This window comes from Colletotrichum paranaense (genome assembly GCF_030867605.1).
Source record: "Colletotrichum paranaense strain IMI 384185 chromosome Unknown Scaffold_1.1, whole genome shotgun sequence".
NCBI lineage: Eukaryota > Fungi > Ascomycota > Sordariomycetes > Glomerellales > Glomerellaceae > Colletotrichum > Colletotrichum paranaense.
Genome location: NW_026848959.1, coordinates 461,875 through 489,819, shown reverse-complemented (window position 1 = coordinate 489,819; position 27,945 = coordinate 461,875). Strand labels below are relative to the sequence as shown.

General features: G+C 52.6%; 10 protein-coding genes across 10 annotated transcripts; 5 read left to right on the top strand and 5 right to left on the bottom strand.

Moving 5' to 3' along the window:
- Positions 1-948: 948 nt before the first annotated feature.
- Positions 949-2,630, top strand: CPAR01_00152 (glycosyl hydrolase family 43; the record flags this gene model as incomplete). Its single annotated transcript, XM_060484445.1, has 2 exons — positions 949-1,521; positions 1,578-2,630. 2 exons carry the CDS (start codon positions 949-951, stop codon positions 2,628-2,630), a joined length of 1,626 nt encoding a protein of 541 aa, XP_060355302.1.
- Positions 2,631-3,760: 1,130 nt separating this feature from the next.
- Positions 3,761-4,024, top strand: CPAR01_00151 (uncharacterized protein; the record flags this gene model as incomplete). The annotated part of the gene is made up of 1 exon (XM_060484444.1): positions 3,761-4,024. The coding sequence occupies one exon, from the start codon at positions 3,761-3,763 to the stop codon at positions 4,022-4,024; it is 264 nt and encodes an 87-aa protein (XP_060355301.1).
- A 1,504-nt stretch (positions 4,025-5,528) lies between these two features.
- CPAR01_00150 (uncharacterized protein) lies at positions 5,529-6,353 on the top strand (the record flags this gene model as incomplete). The annotated part of the gene is made up of 1 exon (XM_060484443.1): positions 5,529-6,353. The coding sequence occupies one exon, from the start codon at positions 5,529-5,531 to the stop codon at positions 6,351-6,353; it is 825 nt and encodes a 274-aa protein (XP_060355300.1).
- A 101-nt stretch (positions 6,354-6,454) lies between these two features.
- Positions 6,455-8,330, bottom strand: CPAR01_00149 (major facilitator superfamily transporter; the record flags this gene model as incomplete). The annotated part of the gene is made up of 7 exons (XM_060484442.1): positions 6,455-6,636; positions 6,696-7,079; positions 7,140-7,639; positions 7,730-7,814; positions 7,876-7,975; positions 8,040-8,094; positions 8,158-8,330. 7 exons carry the CDS (start codon positions 8,328-8,330, stop codon positions 6,455-6,457), a joined length of 1,479 nt encoding a protein of 492 aa, XP_060355299.1.
- A 1,379-nt stretch (positions 8,331-9,709) lies between these two features.
- Positions 9,710-11,517, bottom strand: CPAR01_00148 (major facilitator superfamily transporter; the record flags this gene model as incomplete). The annotated part of the gene is made up of 5 exons (XM_060484441.1): positions 9,710-10,723; positions 10,779-10,827; positions 10,880-11,057; positions 11,125-11,269; positions 11,326-11,517. The coding sequence occupies 5 exons, from the start codon at positions 11,515-11,517 to the stop codon at positions 9,710-9,712; spliced, it is 1,578 nt and encodes a 525-aa protein (XP_060355298.1).
- Positions 11,518-14,082: 2,565 nt separating this feature from the next.
- On the bottom strand, positions 14,083-14,867 carry CPAR01_00147 (uncharacterized protein; the record flags this gene model as incomplete). The annotated part of the gene is made up of 2 exons (XM_060484440.1): positions 14,083-14,725; positions 14,776-14,867. 2 exons carry the CDS (start codon positions 14,865-14,867, stop codon positions 14,083-14,085), a joined length of 735 nt encoding a protein of 244 aa, XP_060355297.1.
- A 967-nt stretch (positions 14,868-15,834) lies between these two features.
- CPAR01_00146 (metalloprotease 1) lies at positions 15,835-16,712 on the bottom strand (the record flags this gene model as incomplete). The annotated part of the gene is made up of 2 exons (XM_060484439.1): positions 15,835-16,383; positions 16,449-16,712. The coding sequence occupies 2 exons, from the start codon at positions 16,710-16,712 to the stop codon at positions 15,835-15,837; spliced, it is 813 nt and encodes a 270-aa protein (XP_060355296.1).
- Positions 16,713-20,993: 4,281 nt separating this feature from the next.
- CPAR01_00145 (uncharacterized protein) lies at positions 20,994-22,540 on the top strand (the record flags this gene model as incomplete). Its single annotated transcript, XM_060484438.1, has 4 exons — positions 20,994-21,237; positions 21,307-21,388; positions 21,449-21,627; positions 21,684-22,540. The coding sequence occupies 4 exons, from the start codon at positions 20,994-20,996 to the stop codon at positions 22,538-22,540; spliced, it is 1,362 nt and encodes a 453-aa protein (XP_060355295.1).
- A 684-nt stretch (positions 22,541-23,224) lies between these two features.
- Positions 23,225-24,403, bottom strand: CPAR01_00144 (uncharacterized protein; the record flags this gene model as incomplete). The annotated part of the gene is made up of 1 exon (XM_060484437.1): positions 23,225-24,403. The coding sequence occupies one exon, from the start codon at positions 24,401-24,403 to the stop codon at positions 23,225-23,227; it is 1,179 nt and encodes a 392-aa protein (XP_060355294.1).
- Positions 24,404-26,629: 2,226 nt separating this feature from the next.
- On the top strand, positions 26,630-27,816 carry CPAR01_00143 (uncharacterized protein; the record flags this gene model as incomplete). The annotated part of the gene is made up of 2 exons (XM_060484436.1): positions 26,630-26,675; positions 26,747-27,816. 2 exons carry the CDS (start codon positions 26,630-26,632, stop codon positions 27,814-27,816), a joined length of 1,116 nt encoding a protein of 371 aa, XP_060355293.1.
- Between the last annotated feature and the right edge of the window lie 129 nt (positions 27,817-27,945).

Below are 27,945 nucleotides of genomic sequence, written 5' to 3'. Positions count from 1 at the left end.
GAAAGCATCATGATGCAAGGAATGATCGATTTGCTTCTGTGTGGGGAAGTTCTTCCCCGCAATCAGTCTCTACATCGAGTCCTGAGGCATGCAGCCCCTGATACCACTGAAAGTCGTCGCAGGAACGCGCAGAGCAAGACAGGGCAGGTCTGGTGACAATGATCAAGGATCATGGAGCAAGGCTTTCATGATTGAATGATCTACCAGCTGCAATACATCGCTTAAGTAGATGAGAGCCGTTTAAGCTTACAAACAACTATGTTTTAGCCGATTCCCGAACCAATAATGGAACAGAAGCGCAACGTGCTTGACAGGCGGCCCGCTCCGCTTGGCCCAGAGTGCCCATCTCATGCATCCGGCTAAATCAAAAAGCATTTTACCACACTGTCGAATACCACGCTGGAATGGTGGCTCGCTAGTATTATTTCATTGCCGAAAGCTACACAGTTGCACATGCACCCCGCATAGTTCATCGACTTCATCCTCCCGATCTTATGATTGACTTGCGGTTGGATCTTCTTAAGGTTACAAAATCATATGTTCCTCCATGAATCATCGGAAAGCAGAGGACTGGGTCGCAAATCCGGAGACAGCATGGTATCGGATCATACTCGGCGAAAGTGGTGGCCATCCTGTTTACTTCGTCTTCATTCGGGATCTTGGCGTCTGATCCGGTAGCCGACTCTGCCGCTTCGGACGATCTCTGCACGATGTTAGCAATTGAGCGTCTAGAGAGGCTGATAGTTCTGCCTAAAATTCAAATCGAAATATGTTGAGGCTAGATCCAATGTCTAACCTTTGATCGGGAGCTGGAAAATGCTGATATATAAATCACTGAACTTAATCCTCACGGAAGATAATAAGCATCGAGGTTCTCCACCCTCATGCCTTTCGTTCCTGGCCTGGAAACACCCAAGAAAATTTCTTCGTCACCTTCAACCAGTCACTATGACACTCCGTGTGTCTACTGTCTTCTCACTCGCCCTTCTTGGCCTCAGCCAAGTCGGCCAGGCACTGGTCCCCCGCCAGGAAGCCACCTTTTCCAACCCGGTAATATGGGCCGACCTCGCCGACCCTGAAGTCTTCCGAGTCGGAGACACGTACTACTACAGTGCTTCGACAATGCACTATTCTCCCGGCGCACCACTTCTCAGATCCCACGACCTCGTGAACTGGGAGTTCGTCTCGCACTCGGTGCCTGAGCTTCCTGGTTCAAAGTTCTCACTTAATGGCAGTGACAGTGCGGGCTACGTCAACGGCGTCTGGGCTTCTTCCCTGGGATATCGCGAAAGCAACGGTGTATTTTACTGGTATGGCTGCATCCAAGGCACGGATGAGACGCATATCTACACTGCGTCTAGCCCAGAGGGGCCGTGGACTCATCACGACCCCATTCCGAAATGTTACTACGACCTCGGCTTATTGATTGATACCGATGACACCATGTATATCGCCTACGGTGCCGTCGACATCCGCCTTGCGCAGCTATCTCCTGATGGTTTTACCGAGGTCCGCAATGAGGTATGTTGGCAAAACGTCGTAGCCTATTCTGCACTGCAGATACTGACCCTTACTAGCTTGTGTACACTGAAGATGCCCACAGGTACATTGAGGGCTCGAGATTCTACCACATCAATGGAAATTATTACATCTGGGTTACGAAGCCCGGCGATGAGCAGCATGTTCTGAAGTCTACGTCGGGTCCCTGGGGTCCATATGAAATTCGACAGGTGATTGCGCAGATGAAGGCCCCCGTCGAGGGTGCAGCAGCGCCGCATCAGGGTGGTCTCGTATCGACTGAGGACGGTAAGTGGTATTACATGGCCTTCATCGACGCGTACCCCGGTGGCCGTGCTCCCGTTCTCGCCCCTGTCGAGTTTGACGCCGAAGGTTGGCCTTCAGTGGTCACAGATGCAGACGGTGGTTGGGGTGTCGAGTACGCGATGCCAGTCACAACCTCGAAGACAGTCCAGGGAGTTGGATCCTATGTCGACAAGTTCGAGGGTGACGCGTTGAACCCCCGCTGGGAGTGGAATCACAACCCCAACAACGACGCCTGGGGCCTGGGGCCCGATGGAGTCACACTCCACACCGCAACGGTATGCGAGGGGCTGTACGGAGCCGCCAACACCCTCACCCAGCGCATCATCGGACCCAGAAGCCAGGCCACGTTTCGCCTTGATATTTCTGAAATGGTGGACGGAGACCAAGCAGGTGTAGCAGCACTGCGCCAACTGAGCGCTTATATCGGAATCCACAAGGTTGATGGCGTGTCTAAGCTTGTGTACGTTGATGAGATCAGCATGGTCATGCGAGACTCATTGACGGACTGGGTGACAACCTCGAACGGTTATGTCAAGGCGGAAGGACCTACTATCTCCGGCGGCGATCTGTGGCTCCGTATTAAGGCCGACATTTCACCGCCCGTCGCCGGATCGAGCGCGTGGCCGAATGCTACGTTCTGGTTTAGCACCGACGGTGATAACTTTGAACAGCTTGGACCAGTGTATGAGCTGAACGATGAGTGGTTCTTCTTCATGGGTTATCGATTCAGCGTCTTCAACTGGGCAAAGACTCGTCTGGGTGGTAGCATCTTGGTTCGGGAGTTTGAGTTGGAGGTTTTGGAGTAAAAGGAAATCCCGAAGCATCTTTCAAGTCAGAGAGAGATGTTCGAGGATAGTTTGGCGGCTTTTGGGGCATAATAGCCCACAGGCTGCGAAGGCAGACGGAGTGGACGCGTTCAATTCTACACGACGATCATGTGTGGTCATTTTTAGTACGACTCATCGGTAAACTTTCGAATGATTCAGTCCTTACTGAGCACCACTGCAAGATCGCATCGTGCAAAGAGCATGGTTCCAAACGAGAATGTGGTATTCTGCGCCTCTGAAGTGCATTAACCTACTGCTTGGCATCTCACGAGTCACGCATGTAATAGGGCTTGGCGACTTCGCGGAATTCCGACTTGATGCAATTCTAGACTGGGCCCTTGGTAGAGTCTGGAACACAGTCTGACAGCTCCAGTCTCTATTGGTCTGATTGAGGCCTTCTGGATAGCGTTGCTTGGCATAATTCAGCTCCCGCCCCCATACCCAAGTCACAATTGATCGTACAGCGAGCGGTAGTCCACCACCAAACCTCCACAACACAGACTATGAGGTCGAAAGTTCCCACGACAGGTTGACAACCTTGATATGAGCACCCGACGTGGGAGACTTCTTTCAAAAGAACTAAGCAGTTCTCATATTTCGTAAGCCTTTGAAGGCAACACTAGCAATACTAATCGCGGATCTGCTTTAACGACCTGCTGTATCGGGTATGGTTGTGCCACTTTGAGAGGCACAGCTGCGCAAAAGGCCACCACATGCGTGATCCTTCGAAAAGCGCTTCTCCCAATCAGCAGAATCATTCGTAAACAACCCCAAGTTCTTGAGACAAGATAGCGGTAAGATAACTCCAGTCTCAGCAAAACTGGGCGAAGCTGAGAATTGAATTGCATACGAGTATTGGCCAGAATGGGAAGCTCGCAAAGGTTCAAGGCGCCAAGGGCAAACGAAAACAAGCCGAAACGATTTCTAGACTTTGTATTACCCAATTGAGATATAAGATAGTCGTAGATCCTGAGTTGCCATTGAAACATAAATAGTCTCCTTTCTGTTGTCATCGGTGCAGGAAATTGCAACTTCTCAACAACTCCTAACCTCAAAAACATCCAACTACTTCTCTCCATCAATTAGTCAACTCACCAAAACAAATCAAAATGAAGTTCTCAATCCTCACCTTCACCACCCTCTTCGCCGCCCTTGCAGCTGCAGCTCCCGCTCCCGAGGCCGAGCTCGTCGCTAGACAGTGCTCATGCCACAAGATCGGCAATGAGTGGTTCTGCAGCGGCAGACTTTGCCCCAAGGACTTCATCCCTACGCCTGCGATGACTAAAAGAGACGTTGATATCCAGGCTCGCGGCTGCAGCTGCAAGCCTATTGGTAACGGCGAGTACTTCTGCATTGGAAGCTCTTGCCCTTGAGCAATCGGCGATGCGAGCTTCCAATTGACTTCGAGCCTTCATCAAATGGTAAGCGCTTCACTCCCGACAAATAGAAGTCCTATGCCTTACTCAATAAACCTAGGTCTTTGGTCATTGTTACCATCACTTTCGTCCCTAGTGCCCTGGGGTGAGATTTACCCTAGGCGCCGCGCACGCAATTGCTGGATGTTGAAACTATCTTCCGTTGGGATGGATAATAAGAACAAGCAAATCAATGCAAAAACATTCTCAAGAAAACTTTGCGTCTGCCTGCAGCCGATTGCTTCTTTCCCCTCTAATAACCTTAAAGTGCCTTGAGAAGCTTTTCTTTTCTAGTTTGATTAATATCTGACATTCGAGTGCTGAGTGTGAAAATGGCAATCTGTCCATGTGTCTGCAACGCATCGAGTACTTTCAGACAACCTCAATCGCCTAATTAGTTAGTAGATGTATTCTCGGTCTTTACTTGCCAGATGACGCGATGCCGAGCACATTTTGATGGCGATTCTGGAAATTATGTGCAGCGAATGACGGCTTGGCAGAAGATCTACGTACCCTTCCGAAGCGCTGAACTCGAAATAGGGTTACCTCGGTATTGTAGCTGGTAGTGGGGAATAATTGTATTTCCTGAGATACCTCAAAGCTGTGACGGGGCTGACTTAGAGTCTCCAAGTTCTTACTATCACATAGGTTGGCAACCAATGTGCTGCGAGAGACGGAGCCCTTCACGTCAATGGAGGCATATTGCTTCCGTGCCTCGCCGAAGGCTCGAGTACGCTATCATGGGGAATTGGCGCCGATAAGACTACAAGTCAGCTAATGTTCGGCTCGGCTCGACTCGTCGTCGGTACAAGCTTTTTCAGCCACCGAGAAAAAAATGATGCGGCGACCGGACAAAAGACGGACTTTCACGGCGGACATTTCAGCCGCCGTCCACCGACCCAAAACCTCACACACTCGAAATCACATGGTAACGGAACCATAGGTCGCAAGACTTATGGCATCTGGGGGTGAGTTACATAGCCACATAAATCCCACGCGTTGCTGTTAAGAATGACGCTTGTTTGCTTGATTCCAGAATGCGTGTTACTTGGTGGTGTTGCACTGCGTCTAAAGTCTATGACGAAGATCCCGGGAGCTAAGACATGCCAACCCGCACGGTCTCGAGCCGTGCCTATTACCGTAGTAGCGTACTAAGTTTGCGCACTTTGTTTGCCAATCAATAACGATGGGTCCTGTTCTCTTATCTGTTTCAGATGTTGAAATCTCCCAAGCGGGCCAACTTTTTATAAATGTCCGGGGCGGTCCCGTTCCGATCGGTGACAACTAAGGGGCCGGCATGGACACCGACTTTGATGTTTGCCATGCCGGCGTGGCATCATTGTGTTCAACAGAGAAGTTTTCGATAAATAGGCACGAGGCCCGCAAGTCTATCTAGCAATCTCTCGACCAAGCTTTTAGTAAACTCTCACGAAAAGGCTAACCTTAACCCCGAATACCCAACATGCCATCCAATTCAAAGCCATCAACTTCAGGCCGAACCCTGGCCATCTTCGGCGCGACCGGCCGCACCGGGAGCGAGACGCTGAAAGCCCTTCTTGCCAAGCCCACAAATCCTTTCGCTCACATGAAGATCTTTGTCCGCTCCCGCGAAAAGCTCATCAAGACCTTTCCACAATTCAAGACAGATAACGGCGTCGAAATTATCGAGGGTCAAGTCACCGACGAGGCCCGCGTCAAATCATGTCTCGTCGGCGCCGACACAATCATCTGCGCCCTGGGCGAGAACGATAACAAGCCAACCGTTAGCGTACTCCAGGATTCAACAACAACAATCGTCTCGGCACTGAGACAGCTCAAACAGGAAGGGGGAGCAGACTGGAAGAAGCCATGGTTCATCCTCCTCTCCTCCGCAACTTGGAACGAGCGATTCTCCGCGAGGCAGCCATGGCTTGTGCGATGGATGATCCAGAACGCCTTTTACTGGCCCTATGCGGACCTGCGCAAGGCGCACGCAAATCTGCAGGCTGAACCGGAGCTGTTGTTACTGTTGTTGGTGCAGCCGCCCGCCATCATCGACGAAGAGGCGAGCGGTCACACGATCAGCACGGAGTCGGTTGGCCTCGCGTGTTCGTATCCGGATCTTGGTGCGGCGTTTGCGGAGCTGGCAACCGAGGAGGCGTACAAGGAGACCAGTGCCGTTGGTGTCACGTCTGGAATGGCCAAGGCGGGTTTCTCGAGATATGGGCCCGAGATTCTGCCGAGAGTCATCTTTGGACTGATGGCTAGTTTCATTCCGGGTGCTTGGAGGGTTGTCCCAAGCGTGTGAGAACTATCAGTTTATTTACAAGTAGCGTTAATAGATTACAATAGACATGAACCAGCCGCTCAGGACAATGCATGATTCTTTAATGCTTTTATTTTCGACCACTACACTCGCTGGATAGTAAGCATGCCCTTGAGCAGTGACTTCATCATACCAGGCTTAGGCCCAGTACGCCGTGAAGTGGTAAGTGAGACAGCATCATTGTTGCGAAGAGCGTCGTCTTGCTCTTCTTCTGATAGGGCCAAGGTCTCAAGTTCGCGTATTTTCCACACGCGAAGAAACCAAACTAAGAGCAGTTAGTCAAACGAAGCAGCTTGCCAGATGGAAAGATTTGCAACAACTTACTAGAGATGAACGCCGCAACGTACATAAATCCCGTGAACAGCTGAACAGGGAGGTACGCGTTCAGTCCGGAGCCCTTGATTGTCAGAGCTATGGGCTCGGCGAACGTTGCTGGGATAACGAGGATGATCCAGAAGATAGACAGAGCTGATGGAAGCAGCTGCATTCCGACCACCTCAGCGCCTACCGGTGCGACTGTTGGCCAGAGCACGCCGGCGAATGCGCCAAAGAGGGCAAAGACAATGAGACCTGCAAAGTGTTTGGCGGCGAGGATCCAGAGCAAGAACGTGGCGAGGCCGGCGATGATGGTGCCTAGGCCAGCTACGTTAATGCGACCAAAGCGGTCACTCACCAGGCCGATGACCGGGCGGCCAATACCTTGTGATACTGAGAGAAACATTTAGCTTGACTTTGACTGGAATATGTCGGATGGGGAGGAGAGCTTACGGTTGAACATGGCCGACACAATAGACCCTTGGCTAGCACTGAACCCGACTGTTTGGGCATAGTCCGCCAGTGAGAACACGGAAATGACGTATCCAAAGAGTCCAAAGAAACCCCACGCGACAAACAACCAGAACTCGATCCTCTTAAAGATGTCCTTGTGAAACGCGACATGAACGCTGCCGAGAGCCTTGTTTCGGTCCTTCATCATCAGACAACACGCGCCATTGACAACGAACGACAAAATGGCGATGATTCGGAACGCCCAGGGCAGGCCGATGTTGCGGATCATGGCGTTGGAAGCAAGGGAGTAAATGAGACCTCCCAGGCCGGAGCCAGCCGTAGCGATGGAGTTTGCAAAGGAGCGGCGCGCGACGAACCATTGCGGGACCACTCCGACGGTGGAGTTAAAGGTGAATCCCATGCCGACGCCGAAGCCGATGCCTTGGGACAGTAGGAGGTGCCATATCTGGGTCGTGAACGATGCGCCAATGAGAGCGGCCCTGGAAATTGTGTTAGGAACACGGGTGGCGGAATTTCCGTCCGTCTCGGAAGACGTCGGGTGTTGAGAGGGGGATAGCGGGCCGGCTTACGCTTGAATCACGACGCCGATGCCGAGAGTCGGTTGCGTGCCGATGCGAGGGATACAAAAGGTGACAATCGGGGCGATGAGAAGGGCTGGTTGTGGCGAGTGAGTGAGATGACGCGCAGAAGTTTAGAGATTGGAGAGAAGGCTTACCGACGGAGAAGGACAGCCCGCCAACGAAAGCGAGTGAAATTGGGCTTGCGCCGGGAAACGCTCCGGAGTTGAGGTAGTAGGCGAGGAACACGGCATAAGTCTAGATTTTGGTGTGAGAATCATGCTTCCCGAAGTGAAAGGAAGGGCGCGTAAGGATAACTCACTGAGTTCAGGCCCCAGGTATGAGCATTGATGAGAAAGACACAGCCTACGACAACCCTGGTATCATGTCAGCGGCTCAAGCCTCATCATGTTGTGATGGCCTTTTGGAGCGCAACTCACCATCCATAGCCGCCCTCTTTGAATTCTACCTGCTCACTCGGGCGTTGACTGACAGGGCTTGCCGCCGCAGAGCCATTCTTCTCATTCTCCGCTGCCCTGGAAGCACTGTCAGGCATCCGTACCACGGCATCGTGGCTGTCCTGTTGACTGGAAGAATCAGAGTGAGAAGGCATACCGGGCCCCAGCGACAAGACGCAAAGGTGCAAGTTTCGTGCTTGTCAAACTGGGAGATGGAAGTTTTGCGACAAGGCAGAGGCAGGTTTCGGAAAGGGAAAAGAGAGAAATACGCCAGCTGCCTCGGCAAGTAGTGACGGGTTTGATCGAGTTTCGCGGGGTTATTTAGTTCGCTTCTCGGCGGGCCGAAGACCGTTTATTCTGTTTCGATTGACTCACGTCTTCGGAGGTAATATGGTTGACAAAGCTAGAGCCCTGAATCATCAAGAGGATCTCATCCAAAAGCCGTGTAGAGTAAGACCCCGCGGGGATATGGCTGTTTGGCAAGCAGAGGGCTTCGGGAGGCAAGCAAATACTCTCTCGAGTTCTCCGAACCGAAGCGCGTGTTGGGCGTGTTTGAGTTTTTGCTGGCTGTTGGTCCCCGCCGGGAATAGGATGGGGTTGCCGTTGCTCGCTAAGCCATGAACGCATGAAGGGCGTGGCAGCGACAAGGACTCAAGGAGCACTGCAGCCAGAACACCTGGGGAAGCAAACAGGCGAGATTGACTCGTCAATTGACAGCTGCAAAGTCAGCGCTCTAGACCCGATGGAGGGTGGCGCCGGAGTCGGGGTCCGCGATGTGTAATGAAATCATCTCATTGGCCTTATCGCCCGGTTGAAGTTTGCCGGGGTGGATCCTATCCGTTCTCGGAAAGGTAAATTCGCAATGGGAGAAGACATGAGCAATCTTCGGGTTCAAGGCCGTGGGTTCGGGTGTAGTTTAGAATATCAATTCACTTATATTCAGCCTCTCCCTGCCTCCGCGAGTCTTCATCCGCGATGCCGCTGCTGTGTCTTGAGAATCCTAGAGACAAACAAGTGAGATGGCGCGTGTGGCTTCGGTAATCTGGCTAACTATGGGATAGAGCGCCGACAAACAGTTGCACAGCGTTTTCTGCATGTTTCCATTGATCTTGGCCGCTCTTTATGCGCCCACGTGGGGTCAACAGACTTCCGTCTTTCCGTTGGTGCTTTCCCCCGTATCACCGGCCGCTCTCCGGGCTTTAGGCCTCCGCCGGGACCGACTCCCGGGCCGTGCCGTTCAAATCCCGAAAAGTCGGAAGATGATGCGGGTTCGGCGATAAGATAAGATCCCGATACTACTACACTGCCCTGCATTGATCGGTTGGTGTACTTATAGTGAGTTGATGCTTTTACCATTAGTGATGTGTAGGTTTACAGTCAACTGAAAGAAGAAGCCTTGAACAAACGAATGGTCATCTTCAACTTGGAAAATTCATTGCAAGATTCGCTTCGTTCGTGATCCTAACTAAAACGCTTCAAACAAGCCGACTCTTTGAAGTCGGGGCAGGTGCAGTAACAGTACCCTTCTCCGTCCTCAAAGCACATACTTGAACAAGGGCGACCTATCTCCCAAGTTGAACAACTCCTCCTCAGTGTACTTCGTCTTCGCCTCCTCCGCGATCGCAGCCTTGCGTGCGTTGGCCGACTTGTAACTCCACTCGAGCAAGAGAGCCACGATCAGTCCAGATCCACCAAAGGCCAAACTCAAGCCAAAGCCGGTAGGGTACTTGGGCTTCTCGCTCTCAAGGTACATGAAACTACCCACAATGCCACCGACGTTACCCACGCAGTTCATCAGCGCGATACCAATCGCTCTTCGGGAGGCCGGGGCGATGTTGTTGGCGTTCCACGACGCGGCCGCGGCTTGAATGGGGTAGATGCCGACGACTGCAAGGACGACGGAGAAGTAGGCGACTCCCTTCTTCGCCTCGAGCGCTCCGTTTAGGGAGAGAATGATGGCGTACGCAATAGCGACGATGGCGAGAGGGATCGCCAAGAAGGGCATACGCCAGAAGAACCGATCAGAAATCTTGGCGAAGGTAATGGCCGAAATGGCGGCAGCGACGTAAGGCGGCGCAGAGAGAAGCTGGGCCTGTGTATTCGCGAATCCCATAGCCTTGGTGATGGTGGGCAGGGTGAACTTGATACCGTACGACAGAGCCGACTGGCACACCAAAAAGTACGCCTGGACATAGATCCTCCAGTTGGTCAAGTTCATCTTGAGATCTCTCCAGTTGACCTTGCCGCCGGCGCCGGCCTCCTCGCGACCACCGCCGCCCGACTTGATGAAGATGGAGAGCTCCAGGTACCGGATCTCCTCGGGCTCGAGCCAGCGCTTTGAGAGGGTCGGGGTGTCGATCAGGAAGAAGAAGCAGCAGGCACCCATGACGACGGTGGCGAGACCCTCGAGGATGAAGATCCAACGCCAGCCTTCGAGGCCGGCGACACCGTCCATTTCAGCGATGGCGGCGGCGAGGAGACCGGAGAAGGCTCCTGACAAGGCGCTGGCGCAGTAGAAGTACGAAATTCGGACCGCGAGATCTTTGGGCTAGGAATGTTCGTTAGCTCATGCATCAAGGGGCTGTTGCAGTCTGGACACTCACCATGTACCAGTAAGAAGTCAGGTAAATTGCACCAGGGAAGAAACCAGCCCTGCAGATGTCAGCCAGAGTACTCAAACGACACCAAACGTTCCGAAACATACTCAAAGACGCCGAGAAGAATGCGAGTTACCATCAATCCACCAAAGTTACGAACCAGTCCCGTGCAGGTCATGATGATACCCCAGCAGAGGGTAAGAGTGCCGAGGTAGAACGAAGGACGCTTGACTTTCTTGAGGATGATGTTGCTAGGAACTTCGAAGAGGACATAGGGGATGAAGACTGGTTAGGGCTGGTTAGCGAATTTCCTTCTCAGATCGAATGTTAAAATGCTGATGATGGCACTCACAGATAGATAGCACAGTGTTGTACTGCACACCAGTCATGCCTAGGTCCTCAACCATGCCTTCAATCTTGGCGTTACCGATATTGGCGCGATCGATGTGGCAGATCAAGTAAAGCAGAGCCAGCATGGGAATTAGACGAACGTCAACCTATTCTCGCCTATCAGTCGGTGTGGTCGTGATGGTTAAGCGTTTCCATTACCCACCTTATGGAAAGTCTTCTTCCTCTTCTCTTCGGGGTAGTTGTTGAAGAAATCGGCATCTTCAGGGGACAATCCATACACGCGGTAGGGACCAACTTCGATGGCTTCAGGCACCTTTTCGAGATGAGCCTCTCCAGAAGGTCTGTGTTCAAAAACAGCATCGTTCTTCTCGATGGAGCTCCTGTGGGTGGCCATTTTGACGGGAGGCTGTGGCGTCTGGACGGTTCGAAGGTGAGAAGGAAACAGGAGCAAGGACGACAGACGCTCTGCAACTTGAGATGATGGAAAGGTTGCCTTTCCCAGCTCTAGACCTCTTCGTCTCAAGAAAATTCACAGATGAAGATTTCTGCCCACGGATACTTATATCTGACCAGGACCACCTCTTAATACAAAGGGGACAGATAAAGCCCACTGCGGAGAAAGGCTTGGATCATCCGGCTCTTACCCCAGACCCAAAAAACCCACCCCAAACACACACTAACCCCAGACTTGGCAGCCGCAGAGTGCGGGGAAATGGTGCCATTGCCAGTCGGAAATGTCGGACTGCAAGACGGATTCTTGATCAGATGCCAATAGCTTATCCGTGTGGTGGTATCCGTCATGTCCGCAGGGGCCAACGTGCTGCTCTTGCCAGCATTCGCCAGAGTCACATTGCAGGAGGCTGGTTCGAGCGCAGGTCGACGGTATTGGAGAAAGCTGGCTGGGATAGGTGGCAAGACATGGGCGAGACATGGCTTTGCCGTTGGTGGGATTACAGCCGGGGGGTTGTATTCCCTGTGCGTTCATTGGAATGATGGACTGCGCGACAGCCGCATGCGCGAGGTTGAAGAGAGCCGGTTGGCTTGATTGCTTTTCGTTGCATTTCCATCAAGACGGTGGGGAATCGCGTTGCTTACCGGTATGTGGGCTCCTTTGAGAGATGTGAGATTGAAGACGTGGAGACGGAAAAGCACCATTGCTTTCTTATTCGCCCATCATTTTGTTCTCTGTCATAGCACCCAGTCCCCATCAGTTTTGTTGATGCTTGTCATATTTCCATCTTGTTTCGAAGTGGATCGCGAGAGTATGTTCAAATCAGTCTCGACATCCTCTGAATCAGCATCGTATCTGATGAAGCTCGCACTTATGCAGTGCTGCATTGATGAGAATGGCAGTTCCATAGTGGTTTGCCAAGTGACAACATTATCGGGCAGATGCGAGGCCATACCATTTGATCCTATGGTGGCCGCGCGTCAATGCTCATTTGGCACTTCATTAGCCGCTCATATCTGCATTAGAGATCTCAACACTGTCTTAGCGGTTCTAGACTCAAGACTGCGGATTCCTGGAAGCTCAATGGCACTAACGCCGGACTTAAGCTTCATCAATGTAGGCAACCTGAACCATCTGCGTGTAAAAGACGGGCCTGGCTATCACTATCAGAAGGGTTGTGGACGGCTATCATTGTGGTAGCTTGCATTCTTGGCCTTTTCCGACGCCAAGATGGCTAGCTTGACAACGGATTACCATGTTCCCAATGTGATCTTTGTCCGGTTGTGATTCGGCGGTGATGGTGTGGCGAACAACCCAGAATTTGGATATGGCTTCAGTTACATTACTCTTCGTAGACCAAATAGTAAAAGCCGATGCCGACAGAATGTTGTGATGAGGTAGATTTGAAACTCTAGACACTAAGGGTCCAGCATGCGATTCTGAATAATTGTTCAAGTAATTAAGGCGTAGAAAAGTATTGAGACGAACCTTTCCATTATTTCACAACGAGTCACTTCAGAGGTGACGACCAACGCCACCTTAGGCACTATTGCGGAATTGCTGCGAAACTTGAGTGGCTGAGAAGACAACCGGGAGGCTGTAATGGTCTCATTGCGTCGAATTAGACAAGATTAAAGATCTAGAAGTTGTCGCGGCTATTATTGGTTCAGGGAACAGCTTCTCCACGGCCGCTTTCGTCCATGTGCATGTGGGTGTCTGCTATTTTCGACCGAGCAGCGTCTGGTAAGTTTCGAAGTGGCAGGTTAGACGTGACTACGGTAGCAATGTGCTCGGCTGTGATCCGGGCAGTTTGTGTATGCCACTGTCTGATCCTAATCCCTCGAGATGCTGAGTCATTCAGAACGTTTACACGTATTCAAGCTGCCATTAAAAATGGCTGGAGTTGATAGGTCGAGGGGAGTTGCCCGGTTCGGAGTTACATGGCGTTCGAGTGCATCATCGGCGAATCTGAAAGTCATCTCCACCCACTTGCAGACAAAACATAGCGCGATGCGGGTCTCTTATCACGTCGATCATGTATGGACCCGGAACTTTCGTCTTGAACCTCACGATAAACACTATCCTGCGTCGGCCCTAGTATGCGTGAGAAGTACAGAAGTTCCCGCATGTCATCTGTATGCGAACTAATCTCTCGGACCGGGCCGTGGCTAGAAGGCGATATGCATATATGTCGATGCATCACCGCGATGCCCACAACTCACCTTCCCTCGTCACCGTTACTTCGAATATTTCATCCAATCAGATCCTTGGCAGCAATCAACGATATATGCATGAATCCTCATCAAGCAGCTATGGAACGTAATGGCCTCCACATGTTGACGTTCAACTTGCCTTAAAGGCACATTGCATTCCAGAATTGCCGTTACCCGCACGCCAAGCACTGTAGGAAAAGCCAAGTCAGATGGAAAAGCTTAGCATCAAGATGATTGCCGCGCAAGCTGTGAAAGATCGGCGTACGTAGCCTCTGAACCTACTTCGACACCACCCCTAATGAAGATACCCAAACTCAACCCCATCAACCCTCACAACACTTGCAACCCGCCCATACAAAAACTCGAGCGTGATATCAAGCTTATCCGTCACCGGCGTATACTCCACCTCAAACACCTTCCAAATCCCCCACCCGCCCGCATCACCAGCATCCAGCGTCCTCTTCGGTTCGCCATTAAACTGGATCCCGATAAACCCCGCCGCATGATTATCAAAATACGACCAGAACCTCAACTTGCACGGCACACCCGGCTGCACGGAAAACACAGGCGTCGAAAGCCGCGCGCTGACGACCGGGTCCTGGGAGTTCCGATCATACAGGAGTCGGGACTCGAACGAATGCGTTCCCGTGTGGGATGCTGCCGAGGTGACGCCGACGCGGGCGTTTTGGTCTAGGTTCTGGACGATCCAGGGGCTGATGCCGCATTCGAAGTCGCCGTTGGTCAGGAGGTTTGTGCCGGAGGGGCTGCCGCACGGGGGCGTCGGGGAGGGAGTGCAGGTAGGGCCGCAGGCGCAGGCGGAGGTTGCGCGGGCGGGGAAGTTTGTTGCGGTTGTGCCGCCTGCTGTGAGGGTTGCGCAGAAGGCGGAGGCGGAGGAGACTGCGGACGGGGAGGGGCATGGGAAGAGGGCGCGGTAGCAGCTTCATGGCGTTAGTCATCGTGGCGGATGAGAGGAGGTTTGGAGGAGTACTTGTCTGCGTTGCATCTTGCGAGGGTAGTGGTCGCTGTGGTCCCGATGGCGAGCATGCCGACGAAGATCGAGACTGTAGTTGAGACAAACATCATGAATGACGAGATGAGAAGGTTGAACGAGTTGAATCAGATTGGATGAAAGACTTGTAGAGACTTTGTCCTAATCCTTAATCCTCCATCTCATAGCACGACTTTATAATTTTCTAGGATACTATGAAGACCTCCCACGCTCTACTGATCTCAGTCATCATCTGTGTAAGTGGCTTGCCATGAAGTAAGATTTTCTAAAATCTCTCCGAACACGAGTTCAGCTCAATACAAGATCACACCAAATGGCACACCATGCCGGATGGCTGCATCCCAGCCGTTGCCAGTCGACGAATGGGAGTTGTGAATGTTTCTGCCAACTTTCAGATAGCTATGGGATCATTGGCTCGGGTGAGTCGAGTCTCGAAGACTGAGACAACTTGACATATAAGCCGTTCAAAACCTGGAGTCGAAGGCGTGGAGCGCAGGGATGACTTCGTATGACGGAGTTTGTTGTCAGTTGCCAAAGGACTTCGCTTCCGCGGAGGTTGGTAATATGTCTCAAGTCACGGGAAACAGAAGGAATATGTCTTGAGACTCGTGTAAATAATGACAAGATGCTCGCGCCGAGAAGAAGGACGTCCATAGATGGTTCTCGCAAAAGTCGTCCCGAAGGTAATTGACGATAAAGCCTTCTGTTAGCGACAGGATGCCGGAGTTGGAGATGAACATCAGTACTTTTGCTGAAAGTGTCGGGCAGGATACATTTGAGGGTGTCTCGGAAACGACGACTTTGGGGTGTAACGACAGACTTACTCCACCAAGTCGGCCATAAGCGATGTTGCCTCATGGCTCCAATTCAAACTCCGTCGAGGGACGGAGCAGATACTCCAACGTCAAATTCGCAAACGCTATCGACCTAGCCTTAAGGTGTTGAAAGATCGATACATGCGTTCCTCCTGCAAAGGAGTAAACTCCGAAAGACTGCTGACATTAGCCTCGAAACCTCAGCACTCCGAGTGAGCCATCCTTACCATGCATGCTTCGTGTAATCCATATAATTATGAATGGGATCCAACCCAGGCTTCTCAGGACAAGAATCCTGACTCGCCGGACACCCAACAGTAGCAACCTTGGTCGCCGGCGTATCATCAATCAAATCACCTTCTCCTTCACAATCAAACCCCTCAAACACATGGAAAAGCCCGAACCAGTGCCCTACCTCATGCGTCGCCGTCTTGCCCAAGTTATCCTCCGGGTCCCACGGCACCCCCGGCCCGCCGGGCATCGTGCCGACACTGACGTGGCAGCCGTCGAAGGTATACCACGATGTGCCATTAATGCCCGTGTTCCAGGGGTCCTCAACGGGGAAGCTACAGATTCCCGTCGCGGAGTTGGGGTTGGTCATCATGCCTGTCTCGAAGTAGAGGTTGAGATCGTCATAGGCGCCTCGACGGAGTGTCTCTGCTTTCTCCTTGATGCGGGCTTGTGTTGTCCAGGCGTCGTTCACGGTGTGGGTAATTTCTTTGACGAGGAATTGGATATTGTGAGGGGCGAAGGTGTCGTTGAGAACTCTCATCTGTTTCACCCAAGATCAATCTCTGGACTTTGTAACCTTGTACGGGGGTTAAATTCACGCCGCACCTGATCGCTGATCATCGCATCGGTGACAAACCCTCTATGAGCCTCGTCTTCGACAACATGCAGATACGTCGAAACGAGCAGGCCCTCCGCGCGCTTACGAAGGAATGAAGCTGATAACCCTTCTGCACGCTGGGCTCCGCGGAAAGATAAGGCAGCTTCATAGGCTTCGGGCCCTGGCTGCTCTGAACCGCACTTCTCCTGGGCCAGTACTAGTGATGCCGTCGCCAAGCCGGCACAGCTGGTCAGCAGGGACTTCAATCTCATGGCGGCAGCGATAGTCGTGCGGTTCAGCAGAACACTCGTTCTCCGAAATGTAGCAGGCACTGAAGACAGCGGGCTGCGGGTTTAAATGTCCATCTTCTGCGAGACTTGAAGAGGAAGGTGTCTATCGCAATGGAGTTGGTGATGGTCACCAAGCCAAGCATCGGCAGGCTTAGGCCTTCCTAGAAAGGCCATCGGCCCCTGCCCAGAATACGGGTTGATGCGACGCTGCGGGGGCTGCCGCCAAGTCCATGGTCGATGTTCCGAGTTATACGGATAACGTAATTGAGCTTAAGTTGCTCGCAACGATGGGCCGACTTGAAGAGTTTCGAAGACTCAGCCGGGATCGGCGACAGCGGATAGAAGATGGGGTCCGGCTCCGAGAGGTTCTGGGGGCCGGCCGGAAGCTGTATTGACAACCTGACGCACACGATTCAGAAGGTACGCCCGACTGGGTACAATGGACGGAAATAGATGTAGTACGGCTATTCGCCCTCTGCACGCAGGAGGTCATTATTTGATCCTCGTGGGCATCTGCGACTGTCATGCAGCTTATCTTGTGTTAACTACGGCAATGAACCATGGCAATGAAGCCTGGCATTGGGCCACAAAAGGATCGTTACCTGAGTGGCCACCCGCGCAGGTCCCCCCAAAAGGAAAATGCTGACGATTAGTAACGGTCAACTTCATCGGTCCCGTCCACTAGAAAGGGCTTGAAGTGGCTTGAGTTTCATGCCAGTGAGGATAGATACCTACTGGATTTCCGGATTGTAGTTACTAGCCAAGTCTTGAAGACGTGATCACCGGACGCATCCGGATCTTCAGCGATCCGCCCGGAGCTGTTGTCCATGAGCTTACTCGAGCCCCGACTTGCCATGTAATGCCCTTCGAGAGAGGAGAACGACTCAACCATGAATAAAGAAAAGAGTGACCCGAATGTCCGATCGCGATCTAAGGATAGAGAGCCCTGAGAGCCGTTGGTTGTCAAGATCCTTCGCTCGCAGTGTGGCTTTGAGAATCTGCATCAGCTTGCTTGCTTGCTTATGCGCTTGCACAGGGGACGGCGTGCCCAAAGGCCAACATCAGGAGCGCCTTGGCTTCCTAGTTTCGCCGCGGCGGCGCCGCCGGGATCGAGCCAACTCCGAGAGGCTTCATTCCAGGATAGGCAGCCCGCGCAGTTTGACAGCCGACTACCGAGGGAAATGAGAGGGGGCAGTTCGATCTGTGGTGGCTTTCCAACGTCATGATGGCTATACTCAGTCAGAAACAAGCAAACTCTTTTGAAGCCATCTCGCAGACGCCATCCCCGATGCAGCGGGGTATGACAGATCAAATGGGAAACGATCTGTAGCACCCTCTGCAGTCACAACAAAGACAGACGAGACGAGACAGAGCCACAGAGTCAAATCAACAGAAAAGGCTGAGGCAGTTGGTTGCACAAACCGGCCTTGATTGCCTCGCAGGCCTGCACCGTTTACGGAAGCGCGGTATGCCGCCGCCGCCGTGATGGCCGGTGGTACCTACGCAGGTGACCGCGATGCCAAACCTGCGCTAGCTGTGGTAACACAGCGCTTCTGAAGTCGCTGCCGCTGAGGGTACTTGAGATGTCGTACGGGTAGCTTAAGTTGAAGAAAGAGGTGATGCTGACCGCGACGCGAGCGCGAGCTGAAGGTCCGGAAAATGTGCGTGCCGATCGCTGAAGAAGAACAATCTAGGGATTCTGAACGTGGAGAAGGTAAAGGTTCGAGCTAATTGTTGAAGACCAAAAACACTCGGGCCGCCGCTTATCAGCCCATGCAACTCGAAGCTAAAGCAGCAGTGTGGTGTTACCCCTCAGGTGAAGTGCGTGACCTAGTTCAATAGATGGAGGATATTGGTTAGCTGGACGTAGGGAGAGAGATCTTCAAAGGGATAGGAACCAGCGAAGAGGGCGGCCGGGAGGTTAAGAGATGGAAGACTTGGGAGAAAAGGGCAAATATGCCGTAGTGGTGAAAATTGCATGACTCCCAAGTGCCAGCAAGTGGGCAAAGTCAGCTTGGTGTGAATCGATAATTCGTGTCTCACTCGTACGATAGCTGCATAATCCTTGCCGAGGCTAATCCTAATTGAACTGATCGGCAGCATACTCCTTACTTGAGAGAGCAAACGCTCTTGCTTGCTGCTTTCTGCTTGGACCAAGTGATAGGATGGCCGTCATTGTTGGTGCGGAAGGCCATGTTCCTGTTTGCACGTCCAGAGAATTGGGTGGTGTCACGGTCGTACAGTCCAGGGGCGAGAACCAATGGCCCGTGTATGCAGCGGAGAGAATGCGAAATGCAAATCCAAGCGTTCGGCACAGATGATCGACTGCAGCAGCGTTGTCAGCTGAAATGTGACGCTGGGTTCAGGTAGGGAGATGGACACGAAACTACGCAGATGCAGACGGTTGCAGAGGAGGAGGAGGAAGAGGAGGCCGAAGATCATCGGGGATAAGATACCTCGCCCGGATACGTATCTTATCGATGTCACCGCACTCACCTCCTGTCACCTCAGGCAGGAAATGAGGCCGAAAAAAAAGGTATCGCGGAATTATTGAAAGATACGTGCAGTACGTACAGCATCTTACAGTGTTGTGGCTAAAATTGGTAAGGCAGGGCAGGCGGCCCTTGCGCAGGTTCAGCCCCAAATCTCTCGTGCTCGCTGCTCAATTCGCCGGCTTGCTCCCCCCCCCCCCCCCAGTGCCGCGCCGCCTTCTCCCTTACGACCAATGCACACCAACTCTTAGGTTGCGACCCCTGCGTCTCCAAGCTCGACGTCTCTCTCCCACGTGGTAACCTTGCATCTTCCTACGCTTCTCTCCGCATCACCGCATCTGGCGCCGTCGACAAGAATTTGTTACTCTGGAGCTAAGGCGCGAAGCAGCATAGGCCGGTCCGGTTACCTGAAGAATTCCACGAGGAGATCGTCCCGCCCGAGACTTGCCTATCACCAAATCCTTCCGTCGGCCCTCCAAATCCGTCTGCAGAGCACCGCAATCTCTCCAAGTCTTGCTCTGCGTTCATTATGTGTGTGCGTTCGCGTCGTCCTCGAACCCGCCCTCGTCCTGGTCATTGTCATCCTCGGCGGGCAGAAGAAAATCCTGTGCCGCCTCACCTTTCCAACGATGAGGATGCGAACAATGGCGAAAGAATTTCCGATCTTTGCTCCGCTAATCTACTCGTCCTTTGACAATGACTCTGGCATCCCCGGTTTTCGAGCATGCCTCGAACTCTGATTACTGGGTCGGCACAATTTGACAGCCCGCCCATTCATAGCTTACGTACAGCAAACGCGGCCGGATTGGGAGTCTGCTACGGGGGTGAAGAGGGTCAAATTGTCGATTCCTTTGTTTGCTCCTGTCGACATTAGCAAAGACAAACAAGATTCTGATCGGCCTAAACCCTCCACAACACGGACACAAGCAGGATTGGCTGCGAGACCTCACCAACGGAGGAAACTAACGCTGCGGGTTCCCTGTCTCGCCGCATCCGAGGGGTCCTCAATAATCCAAAGGTTTCCTCCACAAATACATTGCCATGAAGCCAAGCACTGGCTTAAAATCTGGCACCAGCGTGAGGAATTCTCCAGCCCAACGCAGAGTAGTGCAAGGCGCTAACTATCATACTAGAAAAAGGTACCTTGACACCAAGCCGCTTTGACTCGTCCACGCTGGAATCGGTTGGTTCGCCGACTCGTCCGAAATCCCCTACATCTCGAGGCATCCCAAGTTTGGATTCAAGGGCGCAAGCCTCTTTCACAACCAGCCGGCCGTGGCGTCTCCTCCGCTCCCACCGCCATTGGCCAGTCGTCATGAGACATGATTAGACGGAGGAGAGAGGCAAGAGGCTTTTCCTGCCGACTGGGCGTCTACAAAGCACCCTAACGGATGCTACTGACTGAATCACGCCGCTCGACTCGTTCTTCCCTGGTGAAGTACCGGTGGGACTGTCTGTGCATTGCGCGTAGTTTGTCTGCAGCAGACCTGGAGTAGGTGGAGCTATCTCCTAGCCTGGTCGAGCCAAAGGGCCCTGACATGGAATCAGTCGTGGGACTCCCGGTCTGATCTGCTGCAAGCCTGCATCGAGCGCCCCGCGGCACATGCAGATATAGAATGGCGCTAAAATGAAGAAGACTCTGATATATGATGGGGAAGGTTCGTCCGCCATCAAAGTCAAGGCGTCCCTTGTCCTTGCCCATCTTATGTTGCTTCGACACCACTCGGTCGTACACACAGCATCTGTACATTCTTCAGCACGATTCTTCAACATGGACGCCGCCAAAGAACGAAATACCAAGCGGGAGGAAGAGGAGGACAAGTCGGCGGCACCATCCAAGATCTCACGCCTGTTCCCCGACTGGTTGATTTGGTACAAGAAGCCGGAGTACAGGGACTTCAAGGAGTATGCCACCGCCATTCGGACCGGAAGGAGGCCCTTGAGTAGGGACGGGAGAGATAAGAGTCCTATTCCAGTACGGTTAAGTTTGGAGAGAGTTCTGAACAACCAAACCTGTAAGCATGCCTCTCAAGCCCTACTGCGACCGACTATATGGCCAAAAGCTGATCTTTGTTTCATTTAAGGCTCGCCAATGTCGTTGTATGACTTCTACATGTACCTCAAGTACATCGAGTTCTCGCCCGAGAATCTTGAGTTCTTCGTCTGGTAAGTGATACTTCAGCCATTGACACGACTCATGCAGTCGTGGTCTGACTGTCCTCGCAGGTTCCGCAACTATGAAGGATCGTACGCAAAAACTGGAAGTCTGAACAACTTCCCTATCGAGAAGGATATCGACCAGTCGTCTTCATCACGAGACAGTATGGCAGACAGTGCTGTCGATGCAGCGGGCATGAAGCTTCCATCTATCCAGATGTCTGAGTTTGAGTGTGATCCCGAAGCAGGTGAGTATTATCCCTCCATTTCTTTACACCCTCAGCAGTAGCTAACTTATTCAAAGCCAACGAGACCATGACCAATATCGTTCACCTCATCGCTCCGGAAGCCGCATGCAGGCCCAACAGCAAAGTCGGCCCGAACGGTCGCGACCGCATCAAGTCCTGGGCCAACGCCTGCGCCAAGCCCATCTGCGCCAACAATGTCCCAGCAGTTATCCCCACTCGCATCGCCCCGAACTCGGCATACCGCGTCGAGCTCAACGCCGTCGTGAACACATTCCTCGTTCCTGGAGCCGAGAAGGAGCTCAACATCCCGCCTGCGCTTCGCGATACCGCCCTTCTCAATCTGCAGCACTCCTCCGACCCGATCCACCTCAAGCCAATCGCAGATCACGTATACGGACTCCTAAAGAACTGCTCCCACCGCAACTTTGTCCGCCTCGGTGTCTCCAACGGAACCTTCGAGACTCTCTGCATGGCTACCAGCGTCGGCATCGCCCTCACCATCGGCGGCTTCCTCTGCGTGCTCCTCAAGGCCTTCGTTCCCTTCATGGGCGCCAACAGCCGGTGGAACGCCTTTGCGCCCTGGCCAATGTGGTTCGTCGGCATGTCTCTCATCTTCTCCGGCCTGCGAGGTAGCTGTTTCTTCTTGCTGCTCTTCACGAGACGTCAGCCCCTGCCCTGGGAACGCTTCGACGACAGCGCCTCTCTTCTATCGCAACGTTCTGGTCTTATGAAGTTTGTCTCGCGAATGATGATCTTTGATCGCAAGATTCGTGTCAAGGATGTCCACCTGCGCAGGCTCCAGCACAAGATTGTCCTCCAGGCCATGGTTGGCGGTGCGGTCTTTGCGTGCTTGAGCACGTTGATTTTCATTTTCCTGCCGATCTGGTCGCAGACGGTGATGCACCGGATGTAACAGCGTAACAGCTGTCGTCGGCGAAACTTTAGACGGAAGTGTTTCTGATGATATATATACTCTTTTAGGATCTAGCGTGTGATATCCCTGGGTGGTCGAAATCGATTTCTATCCCCTTTGTTTCTATACAACATTGTCTTCATCTCATTTTATGTATTCGTAGCTTGGGACGTGTGTAAAGTATGATCTGTATTTAGATCAAACAAGAACCAAAGCAATGATGGTCACACTTAGACCTATACTTTTTTACCTTACAATGTTTACCATAATCCTTCCTTGCGCGGACAATTGTCCCCTCTCTCAAGGTGCTGAGCCCAAACCAGCTCAAGAACCCCCGATGTCATGAAGGCCCATTCCGATCTAGATGTTATCCTTCTCGACATCATGGCCCCAGTTTTGGGATAGGACTAGCAGACTACTATGGTCTTGTAGCATTCTGATAATTGTCTTCTGTCAGTGGTGAGCACGGATTTCTCCTGTCCACGAGACATCAGAGCAATCCATCTATGAAAATAGCCCTCAGGCCTGAAACTTAATGCCTTTCGATAGTATTATAGTTACACATGGACATCGCATGCTGGCTTGAAGAAACTCATGGGCCTCTCAGGCTCGAATTTTCTTTCTCAACTCAGCCATCTTTCTTATTGTTGGGAAGGGCGACACCACGATCTTTTCCTCACGATGTCAAGCCCCTTCCTTCTCCTGAATCCAGTTGTTAACCACCGCCGCAATCTCCAAACTATTCTTCTCCAAGTGCATAAAATGCCCGTTTCCACGAATCCCAATCTCCCCCAGCTTAATCCATTCCGGCTGCCCACCAACCTGCTTCAGATAATCCACAGTACAGTGATCATACGTGACATGTACACTCGCCTCCGTCGTAACCATCAAATACGGCACGCTCGCAATCTTGGGCAGTTGCCGTGCCGGCTCCTTTTGCCGGTAACAACTCCGATGCGCAAGCGTATCGTTCCCCACAACCTCGGTCTCGAGCTCCGCCGCGCTGGCGGCGGGTGGATCGTAGTCGAGAGGCGTATTCGTCAACCCCCACGCGTTCGTCGCTGAGCGGCTCTCGAATGACCAGAATGGGACTGTCGTGCCTTCGAGGTTGATGTTTCCTGCAATGTACTCCGGACAATCATTCGATAGAAGAATCGGCGCGCGGGCGCCGATGGAGTGCGAGATGAGATACGCCTTCTCGCCCAGCAGCGAAAGAAGCTCGCAACCCGACGCGCGAAGAGCGTGTTCCTGCGGAACCCAGCTTGTAGACAGCGGGAGGATAGTCTTTTTGAACTGCTCAAATGTTGGGTCGCCTTTTTGCCCAGTGCCGGGCCACTGGGTATGGAGGACAGCTTGCGGATAGGCGCCGTATGCCTCGACATGCGTGAAGCCCTTTCCCACGCCCTCGGCCGCTGTGCCGGCGATCATGGTGAAATTCGCGAGGTTGTTCTCTGTCGAGCGGCCGATGGCGGCGGTATCGACGAGGTAGACTGTGTGGCCTTGTTGTAGGAAGTAGGTTGCCCAGCCTGGGCGGTTGTCGGGTGTATTGAGCCATGTTACGCCTGTTGTTCCGCCTCCGTGGAAGAAAACAATAGGTTTTGGTGTTGTGATAGTGCTACGGCGGCGGGTCCGGCTGGTGGTGACAGGAACTAGTTTTTCGACGTAGAGCTGGTCGACTGTGACGTTTCCCGAGGTTGTCTCGATGTAGCGGCCTCCAACGTAGAAGAATTCGCGGGTGTGGGCGGCTTCTTTGGAGGCGCATTTCGTGCTGATTGCGTTGACGCCGGTGCAGTTCCCTGTGGCTAGGGCCCGTGTGGCTACGACACCGAGGGAGAGGATTGAGGCGATTGAGAGGCGGACCATCTTTGCGCGGAGAGGGACGGCCGAAGGTTGAGGGATACGACTAAGAGGACGGATCGAGTGCGACGCTGTGGTAGACGGAGATCGGGGTCATGGTTTTTAAGTATCCGGCGATGACGGGGGCTGTCGACTGGGGTTTTTGATGGCGGCCGCCCAAAGGTCGAGATTCTTTCGGGGCTCCAGTTCTCGAGATTGCTGGTCCAAGGAATTCTCCAAGGGGCGGAGATGTGGTTACATTCGCGGGATGGATTCGTGGAGATGGCGATCCACAAGGCCCAGGGCCTCAGTCCGAAGGTTGATAGTGGAGCGAAACCGAGCGCCTCTTTTGGCGTTGCGGTAATATCTTTTTGAAACCCCCATGGCAAGATACGCGATCCATACTATCGGGTTTTTTGGTTTGAAGGGACACTCGGGAAGACATCATGCGAATGTTCCATTTGCCTTTGCCAAGACGGAGGAGAGTTCATCGGAAGGTGGATCTTCGGCGCGCAGAAGCCAAGGAAATGACGGGCCGGGGGTATTGGCTTTTTGGGTAAAGTTGGCCCCACGCCTCGGACCGTTTCTTCGGGGCGCATCTGTAAGCGATGGGACTTTGGTCAACCTCATATGTATGTGAGGGTTTGTATCCACGTGGCGGGTGCATCAGAAATGCTGTTCACATCGAGCAATAGAGAAAACAAGAAGAGTATCATTCGTCTTTCAAGAATGTCGGCAACACTTCAAAGAAACAGTCAGGATAGAGAACCAAGCCCAAACGAATTGGAAGAAGGAAAAAAAGAAATGGACGCAGAGCGCTGAGGGTGATTCGAACCCACGAGATTTCCAGATGGCCATACAAATTGGGCAATCGAATGCCAGTCTCCACGGGACGTCAACCGCTCAACCATCTTCCGGCGGTAAGTCACTTCCAGGGTGAAAACATCTTCCTCTCTACTGGGTTGACTTTTTGAGCATTTTTTGTTCCTATATACCCCCCTTCCCCACTCCACAGGAATACTAGGCAGTCACGATACGACTGCCCAGTGAATATTCTACTTGTCACGTGGCCTTGGATTGCCCCTTGCTTCGACTGTTGGTTCAACCTATATCATGTTAACTACCTAGTAAGTTAAGGTACAATAAGCCAACTAGCCTGACCTTCACTTCCGAGCAGCGTTTGCAAGTGATTGGAGCAATCAATTTCTCCGCCTCATGATCCTATAGTGACCATTCTTCCTCGTCGTGCTGGCCCCAAAGGCTAAAGACATGTTCCGCCCGGGAAAGATCCTAAAAGGGGATCTGAAAATGACATGATAGATGTGTATAATGAAGCAAAGGAGCAGAATCGTAGATTAAAGCCGAGTGACAAAGTCATAGCGCCAGGGATGTCCCATTCTCCCGTCCCTTAGTCCATACGCCGAAGCTCCCTGGGAATTCTGGGATCTATGTAAACCGTGTTCCAACAATACTAAGCCATTGTCGAATCACCAATGGACATAGCTGGGAAAGCCCAGAGGAGGCTTGCAGAGATTCCTGGAGACATCGAGATGGCAATGATTATTTGGCGCACAGGGAGTCACTTGTTGGACGGATTGAAGGCTGATTGAGAGAGTGTAATGTGACCAACGTCCAGCTTCAACACTTCAAAATCTGTTTGTATGAATCGAAAAAGAGATTGGCAAACCTGGACTTGCAAAAGCCTTGGATCGACTCTGGCCATGATGAGGATCCTTTGACTTTGGGAACTTCTTGGGCAGGTATCACCTCGTGGATGGAAAGGCTCCTTCCTGATTTCACTCATCGACGCGGTCTAACAGGTGAAAAACAAGCGAAGAGGCCCAACGCGTCTAGATGAGCCAAATTATATTCACTTCTGAATAGGTTGGGCGGTCAACGCACCTTCTGCTCTGAATAATTCCTCCCACCGCCTGCAGTCCTGCTTCCCGAACTTTTCAAATTTTCCCACAACATTCAACCTTTCCTGACCTCACTTCTTGTTTCCCACAACACCTTCCCCTCCACCCATCCTCCTCAACACCGCGACTTTGCATCACCTCACATCGCAAAACTCATCGCACCTTTCCCCTATTGGATAATCTTCTCTCGTCCTTTTCACTCGACCCTCTTCGAACCGTTACTCAATCGAGAACCGATCAGTCTGCATCAACCATCCCGACTCAAGACTAGAGTAATTTGATCCCTCTCCCAGATCTCTCCGCCCAGTCTTCGAGTGATAATCCCATGTAGATCATGTCGTTCAGAAGCAGCCTGATTATTTCCGGCTCTGGAGGCAGGGGTAATGGCGAGGCAGCTCCCATCTGCGCCGACCAGAATGCCTCATCCGAATTCCTGGCCTGATCTTCGAAGTCGGCGACAACGGTCCCATCATCGCGCAGCCGGGCACTCCTCAGCTCAAGCTCCTCACCCAGGGCTACGCGAATGACACTCCCACCGACATGGCTAAGCTCATTGCGCGCCGTGGTGCTGATCTTCTCGCCGCGTACTTCAAGGTCGTCGCTGCTGCCAGCAACGGCAAGAACGCCCTGATCGACAAGAATCACCACCTGGCCTGGGTCCCCGCTCTGCGAAGCCTGTTCAAGGAGAAGAGATGGGCCGAGTTTCCGGACGTCAAGAATCACCACGTCCAGGCTGTAATGATCGCCATCGGAGACGCTCGCAAGCTCTCCATTGACAAACTCGCCGCCATCCACGCTACTCCCAAAGGCGGGCGTTACAAGACCTTTCTCGACCTTTTCGATTGCTTCAATGTCGATCGAATTGGCCGAAAGGGTTCCTCTAGCTCCCTTCCCGCTGTTCCTGCTGCTCCAGCCGCCCCTGCCCAGTCCGCCCCTACCGTCCCGCCTGCCTTCCAGATCTTGGCGAACCATCTCCAGTCTACTGCAGACCTGATAATCCAGGATGCTTTCGCTGCACTCCAGGTCAGCCACCAGCATATTGATCAGATCAGCAACGGTCTTCAGACCTCGGCGGACCAGCTCCGGGCTGCCGTGACCAAGACAATCCAGGACGCACTCGATGGTTTCAACGCCAAGGACAAGGTCATTGAGACCATCACTCAGCAGACCGATCAGGCCAACAAAGCTGCTCAAATGGCTCAGACCGAGATCACGGCCCTCAGAGCCAAGTATGAGAAAATCAAGGATGAGAAGAAGAAGCTTATGGAGAAGAACGCCGAGGCTACGGCCGCCGCCTTGGTCCCCTCTTTGACCGATACCATTACTGGCGCTGTGACTCATGCTATGGCTGAGATGGAGGCTGCCGAGAAGCACGGTAGCATCTCCGGCCAGGAGATGCTGTTCGCCCACATCCTTGATGACCTCAATGAGCTTGAGGCTCTCCGAGGCGGCGAGAATGTGGAGTGGACTGCCAATGACCTTGATGACTACAAGGAGATGCACAATATCCCTGATTTCTGATTTGTACACCAAGACGTCTCGATGCCGGTATCTCGTTGGAGGAAGATGGAAGGGTCACTGTTACATGTTGGCACCATCAGACAAAGGAAGGGTTGGAGAATACGGCTATCAGGCGTTGGACTGGTCTAA